At 26.2% G+C, this 13,763-nt stretch overlaps 1 protein-coding gene across 1 annotated transcript in view; it reads right to left on the bottom strand.

The window, feature by feature from the left end:
• LOC111638974 (CD109 antigen-like) overlaps window positions 1-13,763 on the bottom strand; it is a gene marked incomplete at its 5' end in the record, with an annotated part of 38,379 nt that overhangs the window by 12,904 nt on the left and 11,712 nt on the right. Inside the window, 7 exons of the mRNA XM_023384752.1 lie at window positions 8,035-8,221; window positions 8,301-8,393; window positions 8,834-9,014; window positions 10,590-10,668; window positions 10,741-10,929; window positions 11,043-11,211; window positions 12,055-12,183. Coding sequence (XP_023240520.1) covers window positions 8,035-8,221; window positions 8,301-8,393; window positions 8,834-9,014; window positions 10,590-10,668; window positions 10,741-10,929; window positions 11,043-11,211; window positions 12,055-12,183 — 1,027 coding nt within the window. The remainder of the gene's footprint in view (window positions 1-8,034; window positions 8,222-8,300; window positions 8,394-8,833; window positions 9,015-10,589; window positions 10,669-10,740; window positions 10,930-11,042; window positions 11,212-12,054; window positions 12,184-13,763) is intronic.

Raw genomic sequence — 13,763 nt, 5'->3', positions numbered from 1 at the left:
ATTATTAATTAATCAAAATATAATTAAAAATAAAATATTTAAAAAATTAAAAATACTTTATTAAAGTTTATTTTATAAAAGAAATCAGCCAGTGAGAAAAAATATTTAATAATAAAAAACATTTAACTATAATCTACATTTTCTAATTTATAATAATATATGCAAGAATAAACACATATAATTGAAGAAAAAAAATTAATAATAATTTAAAATAAAAAAAACGTGCATAATTAAAACACAATAAAAACATAATAAAATAATTCAGTTTACTTAAAAGAATTGTTTGTTTTCATTGAAACAAGCGGTGCTTTTCATCGACTTCCTTAAAATTTATTTTCATTCTATCAATGATTTACTTCATTGAATTTAATTCTCTCGGTAATCAAACATAATAAATATTTTAAATGAAGAAAAAAATAAAAAAGAATTTAATTTAATTCTACGCCTACGCGAGTATAAAAACGAAAGAAAAATAATTAATTTTCCGAGATTATTTTATCTAAAAAAAACAAAAATCATATCTAAATAAAACTATATTTTATCATATTAAAATCGATTTAGTAAAAGAGAGAATATGTTAATTAGTCATTTGAATATTTTGATTATTTGCTGAACGTTTAACAGATCAAATTCTTTAAAATTCTTACGATTTTTCAAACTATTGACGTTTGGCGTGTGTGGTAATAATTGCAAAATCATCACCCGTGTATGCGATTTTTAATATAAAAATACAATACTTAATTCAAATAATTCATTCAAGTACGACTCGCGAGCGAAAGACCATTACTTTTATATTATCTTTATCTATCGAGTAATTTAATTAATGGTTACCAAACGGTTTGTGGTAAGCGTGAAATTCATAGAATTTTGAAATTATTTTAAGTATAATTGTTTTTTCTTTGATTTTCAAGCGTATAGCACGCCATTCTGTGAATTTCTTTTATTTGATATTCTAATATTCTTTGTTTATTTTGACCTTTTCAGACATATCGATACGAGAAGTAAAGAAAAAAAATCGAACGAATAATGTCACGCCAAGAAGTTTTTCGAGCAGAAAACTGCTGAAGCAAATCGCGTGAGTCATTCCACATTTTCTTTATGGAGTTCTAAAAGTTATGTATTTAAAGATGATGATGTGCAGCAGATTATCTCCATTAGCCAATGAAAATGAACCGTATACATTCTCGTAGCTGGATTTATCTCTTTTCTTATCATTTATCATGTGATACGGACGCTAGGAGATTATCTCTTGTGCAAATTTGTTGAGTGCAGAGCTTAAATTAGTGAGACATTGTTGATAATTCTTTTTGAAAATCGCACTTTCAACATAAAATGACTCGAATATTTGTGTTGCTTATTTTACTTTGTTACCAAAGAAAGAGCGAAAGCGGAAATTTAACAAGAATATTTTGTAAATCATCATTATCATCACCATCATCATCGCCATCATTTTTATATTTAACTCGTAAGTATCGATGAAAATGTCTTTTTTAAAATTTAAAAAAACAAATTAGACTTAGCTTTTTTAAATATATAAATTTTAAATTACTTTTTTTGACAGATTATCTCTCTGATTTCTGTAATCCATCATCCACGTATACCATTTACGCAAAGGAAAGTGGCACGTATTCATCTGGGATATTTAAAATGACCAGAAACGATACTCCGTACGATGTAGATAAAAACTGTAACGTTGTTCTTAAAATACCAGACAATTATAAGGTTTTACTTAGTTTCTTTTACGTTGACATCCGTAAAAACGAACATAGTCAATGTGTGGATCAATTACAAATATCTCACTTTACTACTAATAAACTCATTTTGAAACCAATTTGTGGAAGATGGTATAATAAACGTGGTGATAGAACAGTTTTTCCACTAAATAGCTTTGTCATGAGGTTTAAAAGTAATTCAACTGGATACAATTGGAATCATACGGGTTTTAGTTTCATGTATACTGTATATAACCACAGTAAGTATGATTTTTTTTCCATTTAATTCAGTCCTTAATTACTTTCCGAATTTGTTAAAGGTTTATTATATTAATTTTTTAAGTATTATAAATTTTAAGAGAGTTTTTAATTTACTTATGATTACAGAATTACATTTTATGATTTTACTTATTATAGATAATCCCATAAAATGTGTTGTAAGAATTTAAATTAGTAGAATTAGTAGAATAATTTAGATTATATGTCATGTTTTTTATTTTACTATACTTCATTTCCTTCATAAAAAATATTATTTTGTTAATAATATACAGGCCTAATCTATTGAATTTTTAAAATTTAATATAATCTTTCTTAAGTTAAAGAAATTATAATTAGAACTATTTCAAATTAATTTATATGGTTTAATCTTTTTACATTAATTTTTCTCAGTTAAATCCTAACCAAATAGCAATAAAAATGATATACAGTCAACATTTCGTACATATTTATTTTTAAAAAATTCAAAACAAAATAAATTTTATAAATATTTTGCTAGTAGTCGAGTGAAAATTAGAACACGACAAGGATATTTGTTATCTAAATATGTCAATGTCAGATTTCAGCGATCAGAACAAGGAATCTTAAATTATAGAAAACAACTAATAGGCTACTTGATAGAATTTTATAGTGGAATTATAATGTAATTTTTTTTTAATTTCATCTATTTATTAAAATAAAATTGGCACGCAATTGAGTAACTGTGTGTGGTGCATTTCTATCAGGAAAGATCCGTGTTCGAATCGCTCGGAGCATACTTTTCCAACCCTTATCTCCCAAGTGATCGTCCTCTAGTACGTTTAAGAAAGAAAATATAGAATAAAAAAATGAAAATAAAAGTATATTTGATGCTTCTTGATCAATTTATAAATTATTTATTACGATAGATATGGTTTAAATTCTAAATTAATATGGATCAATGTCGTGGCTGCAACTATGGAGACTGGTTTTGAGTTCGGATCGGCTCAAATTTTCATTAGTGAATTGTAAAGGATAAGTCTGCCTGGCCCTGTTACTCAGTTCCCTCCATTTCTGGCCCCGATCGAAATTATAATAGGCATTAAAAAAAGGCCCGCTTAATGCCGGAAGAAAGGAAAGAGTTAAAGTTTAAAATTAAATATGAGCATGTAGGAGAAGGTGGGGCAAGATGAGAACGTTAAAGTTTGAAAAGTCATAAGATGGCAACCACTTTAATGAGAAAAATAATTTTTTTATTCTCAGCAACTACAACATTTAATAATATATAATACAAAATTTAATTTTTGAAAAACGTTTTTTAAAAAAAAGAAAATTTAATATTTTAAAATTATACGTAAATGCACCGTCTTGCCCCATCCGTGGGGTAAGATGGGGATATTATTTTTATATACAAGAAAGACAAATTAAAATGGTTAAACTGTCGTTTTCTTCAATATTGGCACAAGAACAGTGTGCCTATTTATCACAACGGCTACATTTAGTCCAACTCTCTGTAAATACAGAGTATAACCCTCCACAACAGAGGCATTCTGTGTCATTTGTCTTTTGTTTCTTGTTAGGCCCACCCTTGCTGAAGTCGTCTCTGCAGCAAAAAAAGTCTGCCTCCGAAAATACTTCTAAATTCATAGGCCATATTCATGGTTAACCTGGGGCTAGACGGGTACCCATCTTGCCCCCAATGTACACTTTCCATACTGACTGCAAACACAGGTAAACTTCATTTCAAAACTAAACAATTACAGTCTTAAAGGTTACTTCGAATACCATAATATCTTCATCTAAAAGGTAATGTTAAAGTTCACAATGATACTTACTTTGTAAAAACTTTTTAGAAGACAGAAAATTAGATGAAGTATTGCTGAAACATGAAAAAGGTATTTTATTTCCAAACAAAGAGAGCGATTTGGACGTTCTCTCGCTCCACGATCCCTTTCGAGGTAGACATTTAGTTCCCCAAATAACAGCTAGATAAAAGAACATTAACCACAAATAAACAGACGTCCCCGTCTTACCCCATCTTGTACCACCTTCCCTTACTGTACTGTACTTCCCTACTAAATAGAAAGTTAAAATCTTTTTACATAATTAGGGTGTAATTGTTAAATTATAAAAATTTATGGAATATGATTTTGTTATGATACATTTTGTGAAAGATCTCAAAGGATAAAATTTTAAATTTAATGTAGAAATAAATAACATTTCGATTCAATGTTTTAGAAACTCCATATTTAATTTACAATCGAAAGACATTCTTCACTTTGCTTACACTTTTCTTCCCAACATATTTAATTTTTATGTATGATATTCTGAAAGCTTTCGAGTTAAGAGACTTTATTGAAATTTTGTTGAAGTATAAAATGAAAAAGTATTAAAATACTCTCCACAGGAACTTCTATTGAAATTGTAAATCTTTTCCAACCCTTATCTCCCAAGTGATCCTAAAGGATTAAATTTTGACGTTTTCCTATGAGGAACAGGCTATTCCTCATAGGAAAATATCTAAATAAATGACCAATGTTTTAAACTACAATTAATAATTTCCGATTTTTTTAAAATTTTTAACATAAAGTTTATAAGAATTATTTAATAACTTCATAGCCTTTATCTATGTAGAGCATGCACGAGTATACGTCACACGCATCTCTTGGTCCTTTTTTATGACTCCACTGTTCATTATTTTCATTTCTCTTGGAAAAAACACAACTTTATTCTCTGATAATCAGCATATTTTATAATATGACAGCATTTCTACAACTTTATTTTAGTTTTTTTCCTCCGTTTATAGTAGAATTGTAATTTAGAATAATGATAATCGCGATAGACTTTATATAGAAAGTATGTACAAAATCTTCGTATAAAACACGTGAATGATCAATACACATATTTTGTTTTTTTTAAATAAAATAAATAAAAATTAATAATTTTAATAAATTTTAGCGCTTTCCAAAATTATAGATTTATGTAAAAATATAAGATTTAACTGAAAGCGTTTATTATGTAACTTTCGACAGTTACAAACAGCTCATTTTAGAAATGAANTTCGGATGCAACAGATATTAAAATTATAAAAAAAATGATAAATTTCATCTGCAAAAAAAAAAACATAAAAGATATTGGAAAATAATGAAAAAATAAACAGGTGATACGCAACATTTTTTAAAACAATAGTTTATTAATTATAATCTAGGTTAAAATTTGCCAGATGATTCTGTTAAACAATTGCTCAATTATGTTTATTAATTAGTATAAAGTTTTTTTCCTTGTTATTAATTAAATATTTTAAATCATTCCTAAATTAGAAGCTACTTTTTTTTATGCCCAACTGTTTCTAACTTTTAAAAAAAATTATAATAAATTCTGCACTTATTTTAGTATGAGAGATGCGACTAAAATTAAGATTTTGGTTTGTTTTTTTTAAGCAACGTTATATATTAAAGAATTTTTAAATACAAATAATTAAAATTTGGAAGATTATTTTTCTATAAAATGGATAATTTAGTTTAAGAAAAACATAAATAAAATGTTTCAAGTGCTTGTATATAACTAATACAGAGGAATAACTATTTAAAATTTGATTATATTTTATGTACTAGCGGGATAAAGAAAATTCCGACCGGTGAGTAGTGGAGTTGTAGACGATTTTTTTTAAGAGTGGAGCAAAAAAAAAGTTCAGACGTGCTAGTTAACAATGACGTCTAGACGTGTAGACCCCAAACAGCACCCAACAGAAAGGGGTATGGCCTACTGAACACCAGACGATCCTTTTTCATAAACCCCAGACGTTACGTCACATCGTTCATTTCCTCCCTGTAGATTATCAGGAAAAAAATCATTTAATTTTCCCTGTCTGAATTCTCATTATTTCATCAATATAAACATGTTACACAATACGTTTACTGTGTATAAACAATATAATATAAAATTTTAACAATTTTAAAAAGTTAAAAATTTAAACTTTTAAAATATATTAATAAATAACAATAATAATATAAATAAATGTCGTATATAAAAAAATAATAGTTTTTATTTTACAAAAAAAAATAAACTTTTAAAAAATTTCAGTAAGCAAAGTACACTGTATAGAGCACAAATTCGTATCGCCATCTATCGAATTAAATGCAAACTAAACTAATTATATTTATATTTATAATATAATAACTGTTATTCATTTTCAGTAAGGAAATATTAATATATTTATATTAAGGCGAAAACAATAGGCAAACGTACTAAAAATATATTTACGTGTTTATATTACTGTATAATTATACGTTTTAAGTATAAACGCGAATAGTAAAAAAGTATTTAAAAAGAAAAATAATCACAATAGTGAAAATAATAATGATAACAATCTATACTCATAGAGGGAGACTCTGCTGTATGATTTTCACGTAAGGGAAAGTCATAAAAATTTCTTTACGCGACACTCCGTCATTGTTTATAGCTATTATATTTTTACAAAGGCTTTTATCTTCATGCTGCACATTTGGCTGTTGGTGTAGCTAACTTTTGCACTCTTGGACACAACTAAGATTGTCTACGACCTTTCTATTCATCCACACGACGAATTTCCTACCCTCTTTTGATGACATTAAATTCTTTTCATGAATTTTATAATATTCAAAGAGTGATTTATATCTTTTGTCTTTCTACCACTTTAAACGTGAATTTCGACAGGAATTTTAATAGATATTTTCTCCTCGGCGCCTATTTGTTGTTTTAAGTCATATTTAAAGAAGAAAATTATATTTAACTTAATTAAATTTATTCCTATTTTGACCGAATTACATTTTCCCCCATACAAGTGGCGTCATCTTTTGTGTAAAATATATATTATTATTTAATTTGATATTTTTGTTATTTATGTATATATATATATAATAAATTATAAATTGTTACTGCAGGTTTAATTTTTATTAACATTATCGATTAATATAAATCACTATTATTAACTTTTAAAAGTATACTTTTGATTATTATAGTAAATTTTTTATATATGGCTCCATCTGTTGATAAATATATTAAATAAAATTAAACAAACTGTAATACTGTAATTAAAATAAATGTTGTTTACAGCTAGTGAATAATATGTAGATATGTTTATAAATAGGACGAATTATCTGTCTATCTATATTCATAATGATAAATTTGTACAGATATTTGTATTTACATAAATGTTATCATTATTATTTATATNAATATTTTTAAGAGTTTACGACCACTGTGCTGGGTGAGACGTTGTTGAAACAAAAAAAGTTATGCATTTCATCACGTACATAAACAGTGTCGTAATTTGCCAAGTGCAAATCAGCAAATTTGTAAAATTTTTGTTTATTTTGAACAATCCGGATAATCGAAAATCCGGATAATGGAGGTCCGGATAATGGAGGTTCTACTGTATTGTTTTCCTAGAAACAACAGGTTTTCATTTTAAAGTAATATTTTGCTAGTTGATCATATATTCATGTTCTAGACAAATTTTGTAGTAATACACAAACACAATAATGACCTTAACAGAAACATTATGCAGACTATTGGCATCACTCCACTGGTGTTTTACTGACTTTACTATAGTTTACTAAAGTTGTTTGATACATAGTAAAGTTTATGCTAGTATTTTCAACATTTATTGTAACAATTATAATTTTTTTTGTTAAAATTTTTATTGTAAACACTATTTGAAAATGGATTTGTTTTACACATTACTCTTCCCAAACTTATAAAAGTGTTTATTTTCATATGTATAACTTTTTGGTCACCCTGCATAACTTAAACATATCTAGCCATAGAAGTAAGATGAAAATCTGGAATAAGAAAGTAATTTGTTTGTTATAGAAAAAGAAACATACCTTACAAATCAAATATAAAAAGTTTCCTAGGAGTTATATTCACATATTAAAGATTTCACCTTTAGTTAAAATTAACTAGAACTTAATCCCTCTTAAAGTTTTTTATACCAGACACTAAATATATATTAACTATTTTACAAGATGAGTGTTCAATAATCTACAATTTTGTATAAAAATCTATATTCTGTAATTAGATCACTAATAAAAAGTTATTTACTTACTTGTTTCTCTCATACGAGAATCTAATTTATTAAATGCTTCTTCACCATCAATGCTGTTTGAAACAGTCAAGGCATAGGCAACTATCGCCAATTCATAGGGATCATTAAAATTATTTAAAATACTGAGTTTCTTCTCTAAATAATTTTGTGCCAAAGATCTTGCATTTGAAGCTTTAAGTCCAATTTCCTAAAACAAAATTGGTATTCATATATTAATAAATTAATTTTAAATACTTTGATTTATATTAATTTATCAAATGACTTACTCCTCCTAAATCTTTCACTTCTGTTAAAGTAATTAAAACATGAGCAGTCAAAGAAATGTTTCTTAATTTTACATTATCATGTTTCCAGTCGGACTGAAAAATTAATATCATAATTTCCATATTAAAAATAAACTATTATATTTAAGAAAACTGTATATTGTTGACACATGAAAACATCATAAATATCACTATGGGTCAAATAAGTTTTGCATCATAGTTCTGCAAAAACTGCAGAAACATTCAACTAATGAAATTGCCTGTACTTGTTCTTGTAATAAGCATGCATATAACTGGGTAGTCTGCATTACTGAGAAACCTCATAAATGACTAAATCTTTTTTCTGTTGATGAGTTTAATCAATAGTAAATCTTGGTAATTACATTTACAGCTTATAACGAACCTCACATGAGAAAACCTTACACTATTTTATGCAATATTAATTGCCTTTTGTTGCTCCTGTAAAATTTGATTTTTGGCAATTACAGGGTTTTCATGTGTCAACAATGATATTATATAGCAATTTTAGAACATACTGTTAAATTCATTTTCCGGTCATAAGGAAACATTGTTGTTTCATAAAATGCACCATCAGGAGACTGATGTTTAATTAGCCATGATATAGCTTTATTAATTACTGATCGATCTATATATAAAAAGTTTTCCCATTCTTGAAAAGTAGCTTTATAAAATATTCTTGCACAGAAAGCTGTAAGCCTGTTAATCAGTAATAAATTATTAATTTTAAAATTTAAAATTTATTCAACTTAAAAATCTAAATAGTAAAAAGCAAGATTTATTTAGTTTTTAATTTTCTAGATTTTGATATCGACTTGTCTATGATTCTAAATACATATTGTAACATTTTTTTTCTATATTTTATGTCATAATTGTTTAATGATTTATGCTTAATGTTATGATGCTGATGTTATATTATGTTATATTATGTTATATTAATGTTATGAGTTATGATCATGTTTAATTATTTTATGATCCTAAAACAGTTATAGAATTTATTTTAAACTTCTTATATTTTATTTTCTAATGCATTCTTGTAAATTTTTTGTTTAAACTATGTATAAAATTTGTAATTTAAACAAAACAGTATGACATTACAAATGCAAGAAACATGTTTTATATTTTAATATTGAAAAATAAAATATTTTCAGAAGAAGAATCTATTTCATCACATTTACTAACTTTATATTAAATTTTCATTATTTAATAATTCCATAACAAATTTAACTTTTCTTTCACAACTTTTTCTTTGCATTTTCTAACAATTATCTTAAAATATCTTCTCATATTAATAATGGTAATAAAAAATTAAATAAGCAAGATATTCTAATGTTTTTGTTTGGTAAATTGATAGTCCAAAATAAATCAAATTCAGACACAGAGCAAATAATGTACTAGATTTATATGAGGCTGTGGAAAATATAACAGCTTAATAATAGCTAGTAAAGAATTTAATAAAATATGTTATTGAAATAATCTGCAGATTTGAACACTAGTTTCATGATATTGATTTCTAGTATTTATTCTTCTATGGATCTATGATTAAGTAATAAAATGGCTAAACTTTTCACTTTTTTAGATAAAAAGGATGATGTAAGAATAATGTTCAAATTTATGGCACACTAAAAACTAAATCAAAATTACTGAAGTTATTTATAAATCTAACAACTTAAAGACTTAGAGTATTTCCTATCTGTTAATTAACGGATTAATATTTAATTTATTTATAAATATCCAATATAAAAAAATTAGAATGTTGTCATGAATCAGTATACCACCAGCACATCTAATTATAAATCTAATAAAGCCAAATACAATTTGTAATTTGAAAGATTTGATGCTATACATATTATATTACTTAAATGAAAAAAGTTAGAACTGGGTGAGCCGATACACATTTCTCATACTATAATTTCTGATTTTTCTACTTTGTATTGAACTATAATTAATCATATTCTAGTGGCAACATTATTTTGATCTTATATGGAATGCAGTGAAATATTTTTGGTTTAGCTATTTAATTAAAGAACTTTGCATTAAAACAAAAATTATTAATGTGCTTTGCAACATTAATATTAACTATCAGTATCAAATTTATAAAATTATCAATATTTATTTGTCATTATTATTAATCTACAGCACAAAAATAAAATATTACTTTTTTTTATTATTTTTTAAAACTGGCTGTCAATATTAAATTTTTTAAAATCTAAATTAGTAAAACTGGAATTTTTAAGGATTTATGTTTAACATATAAATAAGAAATTAAATTACCAAACACTTCCTTCACTTTTCCACCTAAATAAACTGAATGAACCATCTTCATTTTGATAACTCAGCTGTCTTTGATAACCTAGCATATTAGCAGTTAAAATTAAATATTAATTATGATTATAAAAATTTTAATAATAATTCTATTTCTTGCCTATATTCAAGAAATGAAATGCTTTCTTTTCCACTTGTGGCTGTCTTTGTCCAATGAGACGTAAGTACCAAATCATGTACAGATTGGCTGCAAAGTTAAACATATTTTGCTCTCCACACCAAAATGGTTTCTTTAATAAATATGTTGCATTAACTGGTATTGTGGGAAAAATTGGACCAACAACATCTCCTACAAAAAATAATAATCCAGTTGGTTCATATATACTGTATATGTATTAAGAACGATAAAAATATAATATGTATTGTATATTGTATATATTTATATTTATTTATTTAACTCACCCACTATAGAAACTGTTGCTTTATTTGAGCCAAATACATATAATCGGTCTTGTCTAAATGGAATAATTGGGTTTGCCGTTAGATTTGTATCTAGATATTTGATTAGATATGCTCCCTGAGATAAATCAAGTAAAAATGATGTATGCCTATGTTGTGGAACTCCACTTGCCTATAAGAAATAAACCCATTCATTTGTAACTGAATCCATATAATATTCTGTTACAAAATTATAAAAATTTGCAATCATAATTAATTTTCAAATACTAAGATCTTGTAAATCTGAATAGCAATATTTAAGAATATAAACTCATAACTTTAATAACCATAATGTTATTTATATATTGAAAATATACCATAAATTTAGCAAAGTTTTGAGCAAAATGCTTAATTGTGGAATTTCTTTTTTACTTTTTGAAATTAAGTAATACTTAAATAATTAAGTTTTTTTAGTTTTTTAGGTTAATATTTAAAAAAATAAAACTTAAAAGCATTTGTAGTTCTAAATTTAATAAGTTTAAAGTCCAAAATTCAAATCTAATTATCATTTTGGTTATTGGCCATTCTATCCAATTTTCACTAGATTTGTCACAGTGGTTGACACAGAAAACAATTCTTACTTCATATAATATCCTTTATATAAATCTAAATGTTTTTTGGACTTTTAATTTTAGTCCCTCTTCAGTTGATTTTACTATTGTTTATCAGACATTACAATAAATTATTAGTATAAATATGGTTTTTTCATATTTAAAATCTTGTAAATTCTTGTATATTTATAAACTTTTAAAATAATCTGTTCATAAGTAACAATTTCATATTCTGCTAGATATAAAGCAAATGTAATTACTCGAAATCTGAGCACTCTATCTAAAATCAAAATACTGAATTGAATCCCAAAAGTAAGTTAAAATAAAATTAGATATATCACTAAATTATCAAAGGTGAAAAAGTGTATTTGAGTTTTTACAAGCAAATAACTGAATTCAAAATTAATTTATAAAATTTGACAAACCTCCACATGAATAGTCTTAGTAACCATATCTTTTGCCACTTGAGTTTTAGCCATTACTGTGACATTAATATCACCTAATCTTGTTGGAACAATTGGCATATATACAACTGTAGATTTTCCTGGTTTTACCTTTGTAAATATAAAATGAAATTTATAAATGTAATGTATTTAAAGCTCATAAAAATTACATTTATTAGTTTTACAATGTTAATAAAATTTTAATTATACAGTCAAGTTCAATTTCAATGAATTATGTAATGCACTAAATAAATCACCAAAATTATTATTGCTTATTGAAAATGTTTTGATAATATTTTAATAATTTTAATATACATCTATGCAATGGAGTATTGGAGAAGAATATGCCAGATTGCCATTCCAGTACTAGTTCCAGAACTAGAACTCTTTCTAGAATTTCTTTACTATGCACATGTAAAAAAAAACAAAAGAAAAATAATTGTAATTTCAATTAATATGTACATAGTAAAAATATCATTTGAAATTATGTGTTAATGATACATGATTCCAAAACACGATGTCAGTTGTCAGGAAATAATATTACATGACAACACTTGACATCAAATGATAACACTTGTTCTTATCTATTAAAACAACTTGTGTTTTCAATTTTTGAACCCCTGACATCAACTAAGTGATATCATGTTGTGATTGACTTGATCTCATCTGGGATATCACGACATTTTGTCCAAAAGCTTTTGAAAATATATTTAAAAGCATTTTATTGTTTATTAAAGATTTCTGACTTCAATAAAATTCATTAAATGGTGGACTGTGAAGACATTTTTTTTGTATTCTTCATTATAATTTTACTACTTCAATAAAATTAATTTAAAAATATGATCTTTTTATTGATTTATAGCCTCAATAAAAAACGTCATTTCTGCAAGAAAAAACAGTTTTTTCCCCCCCTGGTGATTGGACAAGATGGAAGAGTGAAGACAACTTGGTTTCTTCTATATTTTTTTAAATTGTGAAATATGACATCTGCCATTTTAATTTGTAATTCTAAGACTAACAGCACAAAACCTTTCTCACTAATTTCTAGCCTTATTAACTGGAGTACAAACGTTTTCGGCCTTCTTAATAGGCCTTCCTCGGGTACACTGTGGAGCGTCGGTTGGAAGAAGTTTAAATGCTGCCAATGTTTACCCAGGTGTCGTCTTACCCGTGACGTCTTCGTCGATGATAGGTATACGACACCAGGGAGAAAAACTACATACTTTTGGCAGAGCCGTAACTAGGCAGGTGCAACAGGTGCATTCGCACAGGGCCCACTTGGAAGGGGGGCCCAAACTGCTGTTCACAAGAAATTATAGTTTTAAATCTTAAATTTTTCCTCCTTTTTACTGGCGATTACATTTTGCCTTATTTAGACCCTAGATGTCTGCTCACCAGTGTTCCCAACCGTGGCGACTTTTAGAGGGACGTAGTGAGATAGAGGAGACCACAGACAAATCAGCCAAAAGTAGCGACTTTTGAAATTTTGTTTGTTTATTTTCTGAGAAATTTAAATTTATAGATTTTTTCTCTACTTTATAGAGCTCTCTGGAAACGACTAATATTATTATGATATACAAAACTGTATTTCTAGATTTTTCTACAGTGTGCAGAGCTAGAAATCTGTAAAGGTAACATTTTGTAAGAAAAATAAATCTGCCCGGGGATTTTTTTAATTGCTAAATTGCTAA

Source organism: Centruroides sculpturatus, unplaced genomic scaffold, assembly GCF_000671375.1.
Source record: "Centruroides sculpturatus isolate CEXI.00-Female unplaced genomic scaffold, Cexi_2.0 scaffold90, whole genome shotgun sequence".
Taxonomy (NCBI): Eukaryota; Metazoa; Arthropoda; class Arachnida; order Scorpiones; family Buthidae; genus Centruroides; species Centruroides sculpturatus.
Note: the sequence above shows the minus strand (reverse complement) of the source record. Positions and strands in the feature narration are given on the sequence as shown.